The sequence below is a fragment of the Argopecten irradians genome, chromosome 12 (assembly GCF_041381155.1).
Source record: "Argopecten irradians isolate NY chromosome 12, Ai_NY, whole genome shotgun sequence".
NCBI lineage: Eukaryota > Metazoa > Mollusca > Bivalvia > Pectinida > Pectinidae > Argopecten > Argopecten irradians.
In genome coordinates this window covers 7,370,107-7,388,680 of record NC_091145.1, presented here as the reverse complement: position 1 = coordinate 7,388,680, position 18,574 = coordinate 7,370,107, and the positions used below count along the sequence as shown (strand labels likewise).

Here is an 18,574-nt window from a genome sequence, read left to right as displayed (position 1 = left end):
TTTGGAAAAATTAACGTGCATTTTATACAACTGATCCCTCTTTTTCTACCGGGGTTGAACTTGACGTCGTTTTACAATGTCTATAATGTATATTGCAAAGATACAGAAAATAGTACATTTGCTTTGGTGAAGTTGTTTCATCTTAATTTTTTAGTTGATTTATCTGATATTATATATATTAAAGTAACTGGGTAACAAATGATTTTTGCATTAAATAATGCAGTGGAGTATGTTTTGTAGATGAAGCAATGGATAAAAAGGAGCACCCTGTGGGAAACACAACAAAACCTACCAAGTAATTATGTGATTTATGTCATTAGATTTTAGGGAGCCGCATACATACTGACATTAGACAAAAAGGACCTATTACACCTACCATTGAATTTTGCAACTACCGTTAAGTCTCCAAATCATCTATACAAGTACCCTATATTTAGGGATTAAAGACTAATTATTTTTTTCTTAATACCCTAAGTAAGAACATTTCTGTTTCAGTGCCTAATATTATTAGAAAATGAGTCCATTAATGAAAACATAATTTTAATAGAGATATAATAGTTTGCACCCTTCAGTTTATCATTTTAGAGCCATATAAGGATATATGTTTTTTCTTGAAAAAAACTACTTGACAGTAATTTGTCTTTTAGATGACAACTTTACCGGTCATAATTTCAGTTTTCTAACATTATGTGCTGAAAAGTTACTAAATATTTTTGGTGAACAAGAAATGAAAACTTGATATTGCTAAAAATTGGCCTCCAAATTTGACTATTTTTTGGTTTCAAGAACCTGTAAAAAATTACTTCAAAATTTTAAGTTACATATGTTCAGTCAAAATTCATGAGATCGGTTTTCGAAATTGAACATTAATTTGATATAGTTTTGGACCTAAAAGGGAACCCTGGTGTACACCTCGGGATGGCAACATTATCTCGTCCTTACAGGACCTTTTGAATTTTTTAAAGGTATCTTACAGGTTCTCTGTCATAGAACTACAAAATGCACCTGGTTTCAGTTAAATTGGTTCATGGGCAAAATTCAATTGTAGGTGTAACAGGTCCTTTTTCAATCGGCGATTGCAAAGAACTGCATCCAGCAAAAAAAAAGTAAACAAGCATTCCGGAAGGTTCGTTTCCTGCATAACTTTCATTTTACTGATGCTGACATGCAGTGGTTTTTTTTCCTTCTTGCATATATATAGATTTGTCCGTTTATCTATAGAATCAAACCGTGCTTGAAAGTATGAATTGGGACTCTAATATCCTAGTTATAAATTTAGTTACATATATACATATAAATTGCTGGTATTTTTTTCTGTATAATGTTCCCTACATATACATATTTAACATAGTGTTATTACTGTATAGTTATTAATATTTGTGGGAGGTTTATTTTCGCTAAATTCACTGATTCATCCAAATTCGCGAAACATAATATCTCGCAAAATTTATCAACATTATGCTTTATATGTCAGAACATGTCTTGTAAACGACGATTGCAAAGGCTATCAATAATATTCACAAAATAAACCCCGCAAAATAAAATGATAAAACCCCTATCACTAATTTTGATACAAAGTTTTAAAGTGAAAAGTTAGAGCATTGTTTTCCAATAGAAGACTTCAAATTCGTCTGAAATTCAGTTTGAGTCTCCAGTAAGTTGATAATGCATATACACAAAATTAACTTCGAACAAATAATGATAAATATGTTTTATAAATTCAAAGTACAAGTGTGTTCTGTTATCAAATGTGGTGAAAATTATAGCTTTTGATGGTATCTTATAGCAAAAAATAAAACCACCAAAATTGAAAATTGTTTTTTTTTCTCTCCATATGTGGAAACATTATTTAAATACTCAGTATCCAATAACCTAGCTAGTTTCTTTATTTAGGAAAATATGTATATATTCTAAGGATAAAGATTAATATCTTATACTTTTTACTTTTTTTTCTGGATAATAACTTTATAATATATTGTGAATTATATGTACTAAATTGAAAAATGAAATATGGTTTAAACTGAGAAATAGTACTTGAGTTATCCCATATAATCGGGGATCTTATGCTTTTGACAGAATATGCAGCCGGGAACATTAACTTGGACCGATTTGGCCATCATATGCACCATCTCCTTTTACTATTTTATTCAAATCTCGTATGGATTAGGATCTAACAGTCACTGAAGAGAATATGTTGTTAGTAATTTCTTCTAATTAGACATATCTTAAAATATGCCCGGTGAATATATAGTTTTAATACGGTTACACCGAAAAGATTTTTTCTATAGACCCAATCTTTACAATGCATGATTTCTTCAAGTATAAATTTTTGACGTTATTACAGGGGTAACAGACTTAATATGCTGGCTCTTATTTTTCATCTTCACAGGCATCACTTACGCATTATCACCTCCAGCAAACCTAAATACCTTTTAGAATCATCCCTAGGGTATAATAATGTCACCATTGGATATTTGTTCATTTTCGTGTATGACGAAGTAGAACGCTTATGTAACATATCTTTATCAGCACCTTCCCTCATTCTACGTACTATATCTTGGCGGAATTGACGTCCACTCATTTCCGTACATACCTTGCAGAATAATCTGTCGTCAGGAAGTCAATATCAAGACTTCCATATGTTGCTCGTCAGTGTCACATGATAGTCATGTGACCGAGGTGTGTTGCTAAAATCTTTATAGACTTTGCACTTCGTGGCCCGCCTCAATGTTAACCTCACTTTAATATTAGGTACCATATATGTGCAGTGTTTGTACGGGTCCTTTATGGGTGGGGAGGTCATGGATGTTTTGGTATCCGCGATCCCGTGGGCGTTTAAATCTATATTTAGATATATTAAGACGTTACGATATCCCTCCCTTGTTGTTTTTAATTTTAAACCCTTGGTTGATATAAATAAAGTATTCATGGAAAATCAAGCTTGGCAAAACAAATTGAGATATTTTCAAATTGCATACCTTCATCAAGCAAAACATTTTATTTTACACACATTGTTATAATTTACTTTAAATTCATTATGAAAATATTTTCTATTTAAACTATTTAAACTTTAAATTGTTATTGAAGGCATTTTCTATTTATATCACTATATAACAACTATTTCAATCACGTTATTAAATACGATTAAACGTTCGTGATAGAAGGCTTTCATTACGAACAATGTTTATAAATATATACTATAAATTGCATCAATGCCGTTGATACGGGAGTTGGGATTCTTCTAGATGTTTTAGTGTCACAAACACGTGCAATATCAGCATCAAATTCGTGACGTCATCCCTGGGATTGTTGTTCTGGGTTTTGAGGTCAGTACAGGAGCGGTCATTTTTAAAGGGTATATAACCGAGAGTCTCTACAATCATGACATAGGCAATGCTCATCATCTATTGGTGTGTCCAACTATATTTAGCTTCCACTCTTGTCAGCTAGTTTAAGTTCATCAAATACGTCTTGTTCAGTTTTTTACGACTTGGAGCATTTTTTTCACTAATCGGACAAGATTAACTCCTAGCAACTATCAATTTAGGGTAAACTAAAACTTGATATTTGCTTAGACCGAACTGCTTCCAATACCAGATTATTAACTCTGAACTGGCACAATAGCAATTGAGAGAGATGGAGAGACTGATACTGGCAGTAGTAGGTTTAATAGTTCTGACAGAAGCCAGAGACGTTTGTGATGGAAATGTTGGTGTCCAGTGGCAAGCCGACCCCAAGGACTGCTCCGTGTTCTACATGTGTGTTGGTGAAGTTAGGTCTCAGTTCCGCTGTCCGAAGGGAAACGTCGTAGATGTGAGCAGTAAGCGCTGTGTCAGAGCGGGGTCCGCCCAGGATAAGTGTTCAGGTAAGTTATTACAGACATTTAACTTGATTTGTGTGTTTATAAAATCTCATTTCACTTTCATGAGTTAAATAAGTACAGATATCAAAATTCTTTCAAGATTAGAAAAACACAAATTAATTTGCGTGAATAAATCATCAAAATATATATTTCTTTCATAGAATTATTTCAAACACATAAGAAATGAGAAATAGTTTAAAAACAGATAATTTATTAAAAATATGTGTGCGATACTGAGAATTAAGCGAAAATCGCAGGAAATTACCTTTAAGAAGCATTTTACTGAAGAAAATAACAGATTCGAGGCTGTGAGTCAATGTAGTTGATATTTTAATAAATTTGTAATGCTATTTTATATATTTTTTTTAAATAATCATAATCGCAATGCATTTATCAAGACGACCTGACAACTGTAACTCATCAAATTTCTAGAGCATATTGAAATACAGTCGAGTGAAAAAAGAATTAACGTTTGTCACTAAAATGTAAATTTATATAAAAGTAAAGTCATGTATTTAAAACACATCGATGTACTTCCCAGTATAAATTACTAATATCAACTTCCCAGTTTAAATTACTAATATCAAATAGCTTAAATGTGTGAATCAAATATATAAACGTCAAAATTTTGTAATTACCAAAACACTTGGCAAGATCTTTGCGATCAACTAACATTTATATTTTGTTTTCTTATTTATTCTAGTTACCGCTCTCGTAACGATAGATTTAAGATGTCTCAAGAAAAGACTTTAAAACAAAGTTAATATATTCATTTTCAGTTTACAATAAGATATTTGAAAATAATTGTTACATTAATAGAGAGAATATGATTTTGATAGATTTTGAGAAAAACAAACTTCTCATTTTATAGCAAGGGATAATTTGTCAATGTCAACCAAATTAACATAAAACTCTCCTCATTTACGATTATGATTAAAACGCCATTCCAATTTTATAGAATAAAGTAGTGAATTTATAGATGGATTTCTAGGACGTTATCGGAGATGGAATCACGGAGACGACGTGACTGAAAGTGAGGTTTTTGACATTCATGGCCTTATTCAGTTAAAAGGTTAACATCATAGGGGTCATATGGTTTTCTTAGCGCTTACCGATTTTTTAAGCTTTTGTCGAGGTCCAGATGGTGATATACCGACTTGGTGAAATCGAATGACCATTATTTTAGTTCCACTAAGGCTGTATACCTACATTGTCCCCGGTAGATCGAGGTGAAGTCAGTGTTTCTACAAAAAGACCCAACTAATATTCATATTTTAGTGCTGAAACATATATCTTATTTCGTAGATTATAGCTCAAGTTTAGTATTGTCTGGGCGATTTATATTTTAACGCTGTTATGATTCTTCTATTTCTGTCATACATAACGACTTCAAAAGATAACTGAATTACATTTCGGAATCAAAGACTTGAATCATAATTATGCTGATCATTTACAGGAGATAAATCAAGCTTGGACATGTGTGACGGAGATAAGACCAATATTTCTGCGAAGAGTTCCTGTGCAAAGTACATAGACTGCCCAGCTTCCAGAAGTATAGGAACCATAGTCGTCAGAGAGTGTCCATATCCTAAACTATTCGACGAGGCTTCATTAATGTGCCAGGAACCGGACAAAGTTACGTGCGGAGGTAGATGGGAACCAAAACAACCATGTAAGTTTTTCTGTTTTAGACATTTTATGTATATATAGACTAGATACCCGGTATTATATTTTAAATTAATCTGTTCATTTATCTCAAAAAAATGCATCGAACACATTTATCACATCCTTTAAGGTATTTGCCTGCAAAGCCGTCCTGACATGACTCTGGCAGGACGTTAATTAATCTAACAAACAAGCAAACATAACCCTTTGCATTCTATATTACTGATGTCATAGCTTTTTATCTAGTTTCAATAGTATACAAATGTTTAGACATGTTCTTAATGCGGATGAAAAATGCTTACTTCTTCAATTTTCAAATCAAAGTAATTTGATTAATTGTCCTGATTATATTTTGCATGTAACTAATATTTCTTTTGTTTTCCTCTCTGCTTTCATTTCTGATATTGATAATTTATTGAATATAAGTAAACATGCTATTGTTTTCTTTACTTCAACATAGGTGATTATGACATCAATAAGTGTAAGACCGCTCATTGCATCCCCTGTCATCTACGCATGCCTAGCTGTGACGGATATCCGGATGGACCGAACACGTGGTCCGGAAGAGAAAGGTCGCCATATTATGTTATTTGTAAAAACGACAGAGTCATTGACCAGACCAGCTGTTCAGGAACAAAGCCACAGCGATTCGATCCGGTGTTAAGAAGATGTGTTGAATATACTCCTATTATAGTTTAAACATCTACTTGTTATTTAATATTGTGTATTGTTACTATGAGATTGTTTGCTGTAGTTTGTATTTGATGTTTTTTAGATTGCTTTACGTTGATTAAATGAATTGTTAATTTTCCTCTTTGCTATGTCATTTCTAAAATGTCAATTACATTAAAACATGGATATAACGAACCTCTGGGGACCACCAAAATTACTTAGTTAATATATACATAGTTCTGTATATACATATTGAATACATCTTATAGGAACCTTGACGGGGAATGGCCATGAATTTGTTGTTCGTTATAAACGTGATTTATTGTAATATGATAGATCAACATCTGCAATGGTATATGTTTCAAACACAGGACTGTTAGCTGTTAGATTGTATTCAGTCGAACTTTCGAAGTCGATGACTCTGGATAATGCTTCAGTAACTAATGTTATACTTTGTGCATGGTAGTGCCCTTGATGACCTTCAATAATTTATCTTTTCTCTTGCCAAATTCATTACTTCCTTCCTTAAAATCGTAAACTGCCCTTCATTTTACCCAGAATTCTATTGCTGGTATCGTCAAAAATACAGAGGACTGTCACTCTTTCCGAAGTCCTTGATAGGCTGGTTGATCGGGCTATACGTTCTTTCAACAGTCAAGGTCACCCAACGACAGCATTTCTTGTACACAGTGTGCTGTGTGTTTGAATGTATATGTTTTGGAAAGCTGAGGTATACTCGTTGTTGTGTCTCTGTGCCAAAGTGGAAACGCTTTCCTTTTTTTGTTATCTCACTGAAGGATACTGCCAGAGACACCGGACAGAACACCCATCCCAGTCACTTCAAACAGACAACGGGCGAACCCACATCCCACTATAAAAAAGTGAGAACCTGGTTATATTTTAGGAGTCTTCAAACAACTTATTTTTAATATTTTTATATTCATAGTACCCTTGTACAATTGAATGTGGCATTAGATAACGTTGTTTTGTCTGTGTTGTTATACTCAGGTAAATCCCGGTAAAGATCAGATCAAACAATATAAGACATATACTTCGTACTGTGATTTAAGCAACTTTTGTTGTTAAGTTTATTTGTTAGATCGTGATGAGGTGTGACAATAAAAGGTGAAGTATGTAATAATTAGCTATTGTAATCTAACTTATTTTTAAGACGAATAATTATTACGACTTATAGTCATATCGACATATGGTCCTTCTGTATATTACCGCGGTTTCTATTCACCCGCTGAATAAAATCAAAGGCAAAAATAATCTTACAATAAATGAAACACGCGTAGAGCAGTTAAACGTATATGTATATGCATTGAAAAAATGAAGTATCATTATTTAATGATACCCTGGTAATCAATGATAGATTTATGGAACAGGATAATATATCCTCTATATCAGACTCAATCCTATACATACTTTATTATATAATTTATTTTATTGTAACATAACTTTATGTTGTCGACTGGCTTGATGATGGAAAAAAATCTTCATATTAAAAGGTGATTACTGGGCGTTGTGAGAATATGAAATATGATAAGAAGTATATAAGCGTGCTGGAAATATTAAAATTATTACAATATGATATTAAATGAAGACATCCACATATATAATTCATTTTGAATTACATATGTATAACCCTGACACGGCCGCTCGTCATGTCAACTGTTGAGTCACGGATTTCTATACTTTATACCTGTTCGTTTGTCTATAGACTTACATTAGCTTTTCTAGGTCATATCTAACAACAATTGTCTTTTCTAGAGACTTGTCACATCTCATCAGGCCACTTCACCTCGATGACCTAATTACTATTGAACGTTGACGATGTCATCTTACCTGTCGTATGCTTTAGTATTAGCAAAATACAAAAAAATCCTGGCATGATGTTTTGGCTTGAAAAGTAAAAAAAAATGACTTAACAGTTTTACTCCTTCCCCAAAAGTTATTTTTGGTCTTGATAGGAAAAAAATTTCACTCTCTACTTTGTATATTTAACATGGAAATCTACTTAATTGCCATGACCTATCTCTTGACCTCATTTTGTGTAATCTATAGGGCCACGGTGAAACCTTTATTCAAAATATGTCATGTTTAATATATGTGCGATTTGTGTCAAGATATACAAACACCATCGGATATTTTACCGTGTCTGCTAAGATAAAAAATGGTTATTATTTGGTTATGATTTTAGGAATATACGTGATTTCATTTCTCCGAAATCAAGACTCAGTATCGTACTCCTAATAACTTAATATAGCATATAATTAAGGTGAGTATGTATCAGATGTTTGATCTTATGTCTGTGTATTTGTGCCATGTTGGGTCTACAATAGCAATTACACTACAACAAAACGATTGGTATCCGTAATTTATTATCAATTGTTGCTGCTACTGATCGAAAGATTTCACACACGAAACAACTCCAGTCCAGTTATGAAAAATATAATTTAATTCCATTTTTAACACCCTATATTGATATTGCAATGTTGTCTGAGATTTACGGGAACTTGTATCCGTCCTTGGGTTGGAGACAGGTGTGAATAACTGGGTCAAACACAAATCTGTAGCCGGGAGTGGGAGACATACATTTACCATGGAAAACGACACGTTGATCTTTACACACCAAAAAGTGGGGTGTTTCTTCCCGGTTTTTCCATGGGTGAAGTCCGTTCGGGAGGCCTTTGCAGGTTCCGAATCGCATAATGCATGGAGGACAGGAAATGGTTCTGCACTGGTTGGCAATGTAGTCACCTATTAATCAAAACAATAGATGATTATCGAATATACAAGGATTATTGAAAACGACAATGGATTTCGTCACTAAATATTGCATTTTGTTACATATTTATTGTTTGACATATACACCAAAATAACAACGATACAAATTACTTGCTAATAAGACAAGGTTTTCTCAAAATGTTCATAACGGGAAATTATTCAAATGTTATGAGTTGAAAAAGAAGACAATTCTCTATTATTTCATACCAAATTTGGTTGAAATTTATCCATGGATGAAACAGGTTAAAATACAGAATATATAGGAAATAATTACAGTGGGATCATATATTGGCACGGCGCTGTATAGATATAGATAACGCAATGTCTGTCTGTCCCAGTCAACCAAAGACTGCATAATTAAAGAAGCCCAAATTCAAATCTGGATTTGTTTTGTAGGTACTGATCTATGACAATTTAAAATAGTGATAGGATGCTTTAAAATTAAGTCGAATGATAAGGAAGGGTTACATTCAATTTGCCTTTAAAGGAATGATTTATTAGTTTTTTCATAAATTCATCATTTAATTATATATATAGAAAAGCGATGTTTTTTTTATAAACGACTGCCTAATCCATCAACCGAGCATTCGTTGTTTCACTAGTTGAATATGTATATAATTATATATCGAAACATTTTATTATCTTGTATTAAAAAAAATCCACAGGTAATTGGATGACGCTGAAACACGCTATTGTACTTTACGTGTTAATAACATTGACATAATTAATCATTTTGACACGGGAAATTAAATATGAGAAACGTTTTCTGATATACAGACATAAAAAAACATGTTTTTTTTTAATTTCTAGAAATACATATACTAGGTAAGCCGACATTCTTCTATTTGAAACATATATATCTGGGTTAGAAATCATTTAATGTGCTGAACACATTTTTATAATTAAACATAAAGTGAAAAATTATGTTGTATATTTGTATACACATATCTTTACTTGAACGTTTTTATAACATACAAGTATTTAATATTTGCTTTGTATGACAGCGTTTTCCCTGTCCTAGCCCGCGAGCTATATATCACATTGTCTGTCAGTAGCAAATATAACAGTGTATCTGACAGACACAGTTCAGCTCAAGTACGACTAAATTCTAATTCTTATAATAGGCGCCAATTAATTGCCTGGGATGATACATTAAGGTCCACGTGACAAGAACATGCAGGGTTTTAATTAATATCTAGGAGAATGTATGAAGATTCATAGGTTTAAATTAACACATCAATATATTGTAATAATGACCTTTCGGTATTCTCACGTCGTTATCCTATGAATACCACTATATGCAGCGTTCCTTTATATTTGTTTTAATGTTTGTCGAGTGATTCAAAGGTATGTTACAGAGCGTTTACACACAACTGACATGACCTTTTCATTTTGCCAAAACAATTCATTAAAATCTTAATTTGCATTGTTCTTGAAGTGACGGAAGTAATATACATTGTTTCTGCTCAGCATTTAGCTACGGTATTATGCAAAAATCATTGCTAATATTATCACTTTATCTGCTTGTACTTGTTTGCTAGTCCGAGTATTTTGTCGTTCTCAAGGCTTCTTATACAGATCTGAGCCGATGATCAACGCAAGACCTATATATATAAACCCAAAAGAACGGCAATATAATCGGACTACATGCTTAATTGTGTTTTCTCTGAGTTAATGAATAATAGAATCTTACATGGGCCTGTCAGATGGACAGGGATATGCCAACCCGAGTGAAAGAGTTTGGCTGGTCAACCCGAGGCTTCCCGAGAGTTGATGGTCAAAATCTTTTACGAGGGTTCAGATATCCCTGTCCACCTGACAGGCCAATGTAAGGTTCTTTTTCTCTCATACTTTAACGAGAAATGGTGAAAATTCAGTTGATATGAACGTCGATGTGCGTAAAAATGGTCGCCGCATGTATTGATGACGTCACTATCTAGTGCGTGTGAGCTGTCTTTTCCCTACCCCGGCAAAAGACAGAGTTATCTTTTCCCTAGCAACCGCGGGATAAGCCTGTCAAGTTTGGGAAAAATAACTGTGTAATACACCTTTTACGTCTTCGAAAAAATGTAAATAAATTGAATTTGCGCGTGAGGGTATAAGGAATGTGTTACGGTTGTGTTATGAATGATAAGTAAAAATATAACTTAAAATTTTGATAATTTTTTCACAGTCTGGGCTAATTAGATATCCATCTGCTCGCTTCATCTTGTTACCGTTAACTGAGAGTACAGACGGTTGGTCTTTATTATAATAACCGACCTATAGGGAACATATTTATATATATATATATATAATAGCTTGAATATTTATTATGTGGTTGAGATTGAGTTCGGGGCCTTTTCTGATATCCTAAAAGAGTCCAGCATATTTTATTAACAGATCTGAAATGGTGCTTTTCAAAGAGCACTGCGATTTTCTTATTCACCAAAACCTGACTCATCCAGTTATCAAACGGACGTGGAACACAAACATCAAATTATTGCTATGATAAATAGTTTTTTCGAACAATTCATAAGAAGTGCCTTTCTTGTACTTAAAAGTCAAAAGTACCTATCACATGTAGCATTTCTACTAGTGCATTTGTCAATTAAGACGTTTTACCAGTGTAGTTAAAACATATTATTTTTGTAAAGTAAATTATCCTGTTAAAGTAAAATTGCCGAGTGAATTTGCGACCCACATTTTGGCCCTATGTTAATTACTGCAAATGGCATTGAATAGCTTCTCATTGTGCATAATGAAAGGATAATGAAAAGATATTCATATTTTTTAGCAAGAATAGGACCAAAATTCGTGTCGCAATTTAACTCAGCAATTTTACTTTGACAGGATATTTTACTTTAAAGAAATAATTAAGATATCTTGTAACAAGGTATGTATTAAATATAATTTCTGTGTTAAATATGGATGAATTTTAAACATTTTTAATGAGTAACCATGGTCATATTTATCGGCTTCGTGCTACTCTCCAGGTCCAGGTATCAAATACAGTATTGAATATGATTAACTTGTTTTATGTATTAAATATAATTCACATCAGACAATTTTATTACATAATCCTACGGAATGTTAAATAAAGCAAAAAATGTTGAAATTAAACCATAAAACGGTCACTATATACAATTTCTCTTATCAATCATATGACTCACATTTTATGAACATTTAAATTTTAATATGAATTTATGCTAATTCACTATTGACAATGAGATAATAAAGAATGATCAAAATAGATATTGGTTATAGTAAAAGTCCGCTAGGTATCATGTTTGTCTTTTAATTGTCCCCTTGTGACTTGTATGGCTGTGGTGGAATATATTACAGATATAATTGTATTACCATTGGTAATAACGAAATATACATACCTAACGCGACGTTTTGATATTACAGCGATGATCCATATGCAAAAATTGCATGTGGATTCTTTTTTTACAGTACAAATATTTTATCTCCCCAACTGAAACATGCGTATACTTACTCATTACCTTTCATAAATCCTCATTCATATGAATTGAAACAAAATTAGGTCAAATTTCATTGTTGTGGTCATGTCAGTCTTATTGTTCGTTTTCAAACATGGTAATGAGTTTGACAGCAATTTAAGGAGGACGCTTTGTGAACAATTCTAAGTAGGTCAACTTTCCAATGGGACAAAGTATTGAATGCTTGAAGATGGGAGCTGCACTTCACAGAATGTTTATGAATGTTATGTAAGGTTATTTGGGGTTGATATGATTATGACAGTACCAAAAGGAAAGGAAAGGAAAATTTTACCCTACGTTTGACTATAGTTTACTTTAAAAGTTTCAACGTAACCATGGTTCAATGGTCAAGGCCATTGCTATTAGATTTTTGAAAAGGGTGATGCTAACGAGATGAATCCAACCACAATGTTACAAGGAACTGTTATTACAAGAACAGAGAAGTTGTATTCAAATAAGCGATGCAAAGTTTGAGAAAAGTTTGAATTACAATGGCAGAACGGCACTCTTTACAGGGACAGATGCAGTCTCGATGTCATGTTACTAGTTAGAGTGGATCCATGCAAAAAAGAGCGACCTTGTTTAAAGGACTCATTTAAGTTGCTGTTTAAAGGAGAACTGGTACTGAACTGGTACTTACAGGGGTCAAGAGGGACAGTTCTGCGGCCACATCTGACGTTGGAGTAATGGTCACACTGGGCATATCGGACATTAAATAGGAGCGGGTAAGGACACTCCCTGAGGTGGGTCCCCCACCAGTCTTCCTGTCGGTTGGAGCCACAGTCGTAGTACTGGGCACATTTAGTGGGGTGGGCGATCCTTCGGGTGGACCCGGCAGTACACACGGGCTTGGCGAATCTCCAGGTTGCTGTACGTCCGCCAGGTGGTACGCGGGGTGGGGAGGCGTAGATCTGTGGTGGGCCCCATCTCTTAGCTGTAGAAGATAAACCCAAATGGTAGGAATGGTATTCTTGCTCAAGAACGAAACACGTTATACATGTATTTATATAAGTCCACCACACCAATTAACTTTAATCTTTAAATGGTCATCACATAAATTAGATTGTACAATTCTTAAGTTTTTACACATATGTAGGTCAGTGATAAAAACGGTAAGAGTCGGCCAAAGTCAAAATATACTTACTAGTATATTGTTTTTGTTTTAAATAAGGGAAGTAGCACATGAAACTGAACATGTATTTTGCTATATCATATGGAATTTCGTGGTGAAAAGAAATTAATTTGGTGGCTTGCATGTGGGGCATAATGACTCAAATGATAAAGTCTTGAATATGGTATGACGCCGTAGTATGTCATCAGTTGAGTTTGCTTAACGCCGATTAACAACTAAGGTTATACAAGGACGGCCTATACTGTATACAAGGGTGTTACGTGTGTGAATTAATGTTTAGGAGACTATGGTATGTAAGTGTTGTGTCGACTTGTAATATTGGAAACGTTTTCCCTGTGTTATCACGCTGAAGCAAAGACATCAAATATAACACACCCGACCTAGTTACATAATATTGACAGCCCAGAACCTGTAAACCAGTAGTCCCAATCTCTTTATGCTGAACGCTAAGTTGGAGCAGAAAATACCACTTTTATGGACTGTGATCTGTCTTTACCAGGGTACAAAACCTAGAGCCTTTCTCACAGAGATAAACACTCATCTTAAGGCCAACATTTAGGCGATTTAGAAAGAAAAAGCCAGAACAACATTCAGTAAAAAGGAAGAAAGAGGTTAGATGCCAAATTTAGTCGCATTTATTTGAATATTGCATGCTTATCAACACATTGAATGTGTCAGTTTCGCTTTAACAATGCCAGCTCTTTTCGTAGGAATGGTATTCTTGCTCAAGAACTTAAATGCCATTTTCCATAGATGGAGTCGAAGCGAAGACATTTGCTTTTATCAGCCTTTGATAGTGACACTATTTATGTGTTAATTTCATTCGATTAAGTAGCAACATATGAGTTTTGTGTAACCTATGTCTTCAGCAGTTGAATACATAGATTTTTTTGGATTGTGGATTATGCCAATGAAGCCATAAATACTTAAACTTTGAGTACGTACAATAAACATTATTCCTCTGATAGTTTATATGGGCAATCACTGTAGAGTTAAAACATTTGATCCATTTTTTTTCTCTTTTTGTTTCTTCTTCATAATGTCAGCTTTTGTAAAATATACTATACCTACATTTCTAAGAAATATGATGAGGAAAGTTACAGGCTATATGGTATTTCAGCTATCTTAGTAGTCACCGACTGTGCTAACTGTCTTGATTGACATGATGACTAATTAACGGTAAAATACAGTTAAAGCTTTATAATTAAATACACGAGGAAATACACCTCATTATAATATATTTACATATAAGACAGCGACGGAGACGGTACGGAGAAAGCATATAGCTGTACATGTCACGGCGATGGGGGCCTGACGTGTTAAAGAGTGGTAAAGATGTCTTAATTACGCTAGGTGTTAGTGCAGTGACAATACACGTTATCTAGTCATTAGTACGTACTAGGAATGCACGTGTAAGATTTATGCCTGGCAGTATCATTGGTTTAACATACAGGTTGGTTAGACTGTCGTTTAAATGAAGACCGAGACAGTTCCCGTTTATTATATGACCACATTGTAAGTTTTGTCGGATATTGTCGTCTAGCTGTGTAAGAACAATGGTGGTGATATTTCCTATTGGACGCGTTTAGATTAAAGAAAATTACTTCATATTTCTCTAGGGACTACTACTCTCTAAGGTCAATGTACATTTTGTAATACAAATTAATACAACATATATCAAATAATATTGAAAAATAAATTTCTAAAAGGAGAATATAAAATTGACAAAAATAATGAAACTAAGAAATGACAACTCTATGTTTCCATTATTTATAACGCTTGCTAACATTTAATTTGGTAAAGATAATAATAAAGAACTTATATTAGATGTTGTAAATAATTAATTTGATGGCTTAATTACTTTCACCTGCATTGTGTTTTGTTAATTAAGGTCAAAACGTGTATGTAAGGGCGTTACAGGTGGACGGTAACATAAAAGCTTAATTGATATGTAATGGCTGTATATGGGAAGTGGCAGTTCCTAAAGTATTAAAGTGTCAGAAGGTTGGTATTAAAATTAATAAATGTTAATCGCGCAAAAGGAAATTAACAATGAAACATTATAATAATGAAATGGATATTATCAATTTGTTCCATATGAATAGAATAGAAAGGTACAAGTAATTATTATATCATATTATAATTTTTATATATTTTAATATATTGTGCGTTAATAATAACGAAAACATACAACATACTCTGTGATGTGTATAGTATTTGCAGTAATTATATGACATTTGTATTGGTATGAAAATATCTCCTCTTTCGCTTCGCGTATACAATCTTTTGCGTCGTCGATAGTTTTGAAAATAGACATATTATCGTTCTTGTTGGCTATCGTAAATCCATCTATTAACATTTATTATCGAGCATTTAAATTTTAATTTTTCGAACTCTCCTACGAAATTATGTGAAAAATATATTTCGTGAAAAGAAGGTGGCCTACAGTAGTCCACAAAAAAGGAACTAAAAGTTAATCAGCCATTGTCTTTTTTCTGACCAACCATGATTACTTACGTTTGAGGCAGGGATCTGGTCCTTTGGTGGTACCCTTCTCGACACATTTGTCCAGAGTTTCGTCCCAGACCTTATTGCCACAGTTGAGGTTGTGCAGGGTTTTGCCTATACATAGTATGTATTTGGTGCAGTCAGTGGGATGGCTGAGGAACTTCTGTCCCAATACTTTTTCACACAGGTTAGTGTACGGACGTCGGCTGGCTTTACTTCTGTCCCAATACTTTTTCACACAGGTTAGTGTACGGACGTCGGCTGGCGGGAGGTCTTCTTCCATGAGGAGGAGGAGGAGGAAAGTTCGGATACACAAATCCGACACAGACCAAAAGGACGATGAGGACTTGGGTGTACATGACTCCGGCTTCGACCGACGGTCTCAACCCAACAGAGAGTACGACGAAAGTGGGGAGGTGACAGGAAGCTAGCCTGACAATCGGCTTAATTGTCTTACATCACACACTCAAATGTGATCCCAGTGGTTCGTTAGGGAACTTATTTACATATGACAGGTAAATCATGTGACATCAGGTATGTAATATATCATAATTTCTGGCATCATCGCTCCACCTGTTCGATGCTGTGTAACATTAAGTACGAATTAAAGGCATTGAAATTGTGGTAGCTTATTTATACACACAGCCGTATTACAACAAAATTAACGTGATAGGCCACTTATGTGGTAAGATCAATTTAATGTATTTATATTAAGATATAGGCCATATATTCAGTCTACTATGCTGACAGTTCTCTTAGAAATATGAACCTGTTTTTTGTTTTCTAATTATGTAGGTAGTCATCAAAATTTCATTAGAAGGTTTAATTATGGTAGACGCTGGGAATACTCTGAATTAATTATGAAAGTGAGGTTCAGGATTACAACAAATATATATATTGTATTTATCAGGACGTATTGTCACAAATTACAACATCGCGCTACAAAAGATGATTGATAGATGTTGTACTGTGCATTAAAGGATTTTTCACGAATTTTTTATCACGAATTTGGACATCAAAATAGGAATGCACCAGAACATTGAAGAGGGAAATATATCAATGTCATGGGCAACTCAATCAGAATATCTAAATGAAACACACCAACGTTTTACCCAACGTTCATCCTAATGGTTGACATCGGGGATGACTGAACGTGAAGGTTTCGATTGGTAAAACCAGCAACTGCCTCGTTGTCTTTTCCATGCCGAGAGAGGAATATTTACTTATCCACTGATGTAATTTTCTACGAAGTAGTAACGGATTAACTTCTTGTCTCAACGAAGATACCAGACCACTTACCGTTGGCAGACGATCCAGTACTAGAAAATCAACACGGTTTCAAGAACTTCTACTGGTATTCTGTTCGTAATTTCTTTATCCGTTTTGTTTTATCGGCCGTTGTTTTTAAGAAAGTTGGGCGGCCATTTCTAATTTAGGGCACCTATGGTCGATTGAAAGTAACTTATTAGTAAGGATGGTATCAACGGTAACTAAAACTATCGCAAAAATGTGGATTAGAAAAAATAGTACAAGGTGTACCAACAAAGATAATCACAATTGGCAAAATAAAGTCAACAAAGAAACATGCCTTCAGATCAAAACATCAAAGGTAAGAAACAGGTCATGCCTTCATCGTTCAAAAACATCAAAGGTAAGAAACAGGTCATGCCTTCAGATCAAAACATCAAAGGTAAGAAACAGGTCATGCCTTCAGATCAAAACATCAAAGGTAAGAAACAGGTCAGCCTTCAGATCAAAACATCAAAGGTAAGAAACAGGTCATGCCTTCAGATCAAAACATCAAAGGTAAGAAACAGTCATGCCTTCAGATCAAAACATCAAAGGTAAGAAAACAGGTCATGCCTTCAGATCAAAACATCAAAGGTAAAAAACAGGCATGCTTCAGATCAAAACATCAAAGGTAAGAAACAGGTCAAAGTATCAAGTAGAACAAAAACTAACGCGCTAACAAAGAAAATATAAGCAATGTTTCTCAACTAGCAAAATAGACTGAAAACAATTTGGATTTCCATATGCGTGTTGCGTACTCCATCCTTGGGCATCTCTTTTGTTTATCCTCCTGCTACCTTGGTTAGCATGTTTAATATACATAGTTTGTTAATTGCTTACGTGTAACCTAATGTCATTTTGTTGTGTTGCTAATAGTAAGTGTTTTGGGAGACTGTGAGTGTGCTTGCGTCTCCTTGTAATACTGGAGCTCTCAGATTTTCTTTACTAACTGACGTTTTTGTGACCACATTTGGTAGGGAAGCACACCTTTGCTTTCCTACCACTTTCCATCTTTCTTTCTTCCACCACCTTCAACAACCCCAATATCGTTCTCGTCAACACTGAACATTTATGATACACGTTATCATAAATACAGTTCCGATTTGATTCAATTTATTGATCTCGCCATCCTGATCCCTCGTGATCTCCTTTCAAGCGTTCTTTTTCATCCAT

At 34.1% G+C, this 18,574-nt stretch overlaps 2 protein-coding genes across 2 annotated transcripts; one reads left to right on the top strand and one right to left on the bottom strand.

The window, feature by feature from the left end:
• The first annotated feature begins 3,209 nt into the window (after nucleotides 1-3,209).
• On the top strand, nucleotides 3,210-6,337 carry LOC138336300 (uncharacterized). Its single transcript, XM_069285735.1, has 3 exons — nucleotides 3,210-3,865; nucleotides 5,319-5,534; nucleotides 5,988-6,337. Exons 1-3 carry the CDS (start codon nucleotides 3,637-3,639, stop codon nucleotides 6,224-6,226), a joined length of 684 nt encoding a protein of 227 aa, XP_069141836.1. The 5' UTR covers nucleotides 3,210-3,636; the 3' UTR covers nucleotides 6,227-6,337.
• A 2,228-nt stretch (nucleotides 6,338-8,565) lies between these two features.
• On the bottom strand, nucleotides 8,566-16,587 carry LOC138336421 (uncharacterized). The gene is made up of 4 exons (XM_069285913.1): nucleotides 16,354-16,587; nucleotides 16,121-16,298; nucleotides 13,112-13,405; nucleotides 8,566-8,962 (listed from the first exon to the last, which is right to left on the bottom strand). Exons 1-4 carry the CDS (start codon nucleotides 16,468-16,470, stop codon nucleotides 8,709-8,711), a joined length of 843 nt encoding a protein of 280 aa, XP_069142014.1. The 5' UTR covers nucleotides 16,471-16,587; the 3' UTR covers nucleotides 8,566-8,708.
• Nucleotides 16,588-18,574: the final 1,987 nt, after the last annotated feature.

Bases quoted from the DNA above. Each gene is read 5' to 3' on its own strand.
- LOC138336300 (XM_069285735.1), top strand. From the start codon at position 3,637: ATGGAGAGACTGATACTGGCAGTAGTAGGTTTAATAGTTCTGACAGAA. The intron at 3,866-5,318 runs GTAAGTTATTAC...GATCATTTACAG, and splicing joins CGCCCAGGATAAGTGTTCAG to GAGATAAATCAAGCTTGGAC. The intron at 5,535-5,987 runs GTAAGTTTTTCT...ACTTCAACATAG, and splicing joins ATGGGAACCAAAACAACCAT to GTGATTATGACATCAATAAG.
- LOC138336421 (XM_069285913.1), bottom strand. From the start codon at position 16,470: ATGTACACCCAAGTCCTCATCGTCCTTTTGGTCTGTGTCGGATTTGTG. The intron at 13,406-16,120 runs GTAAGTAATCAT...TATCTTCTACAG, and splicing joins ACCAGATCCCTGCCTCAAAC to CTAAGAGATGGGGCCCACCA. The intron at 8,963-13,111 runs GTAAGTACCAGT...TTTGATTAATAG, and splicing joins AACTGTCCCTCTTGACCCCT to GTGACTACATTGCCAACCAG.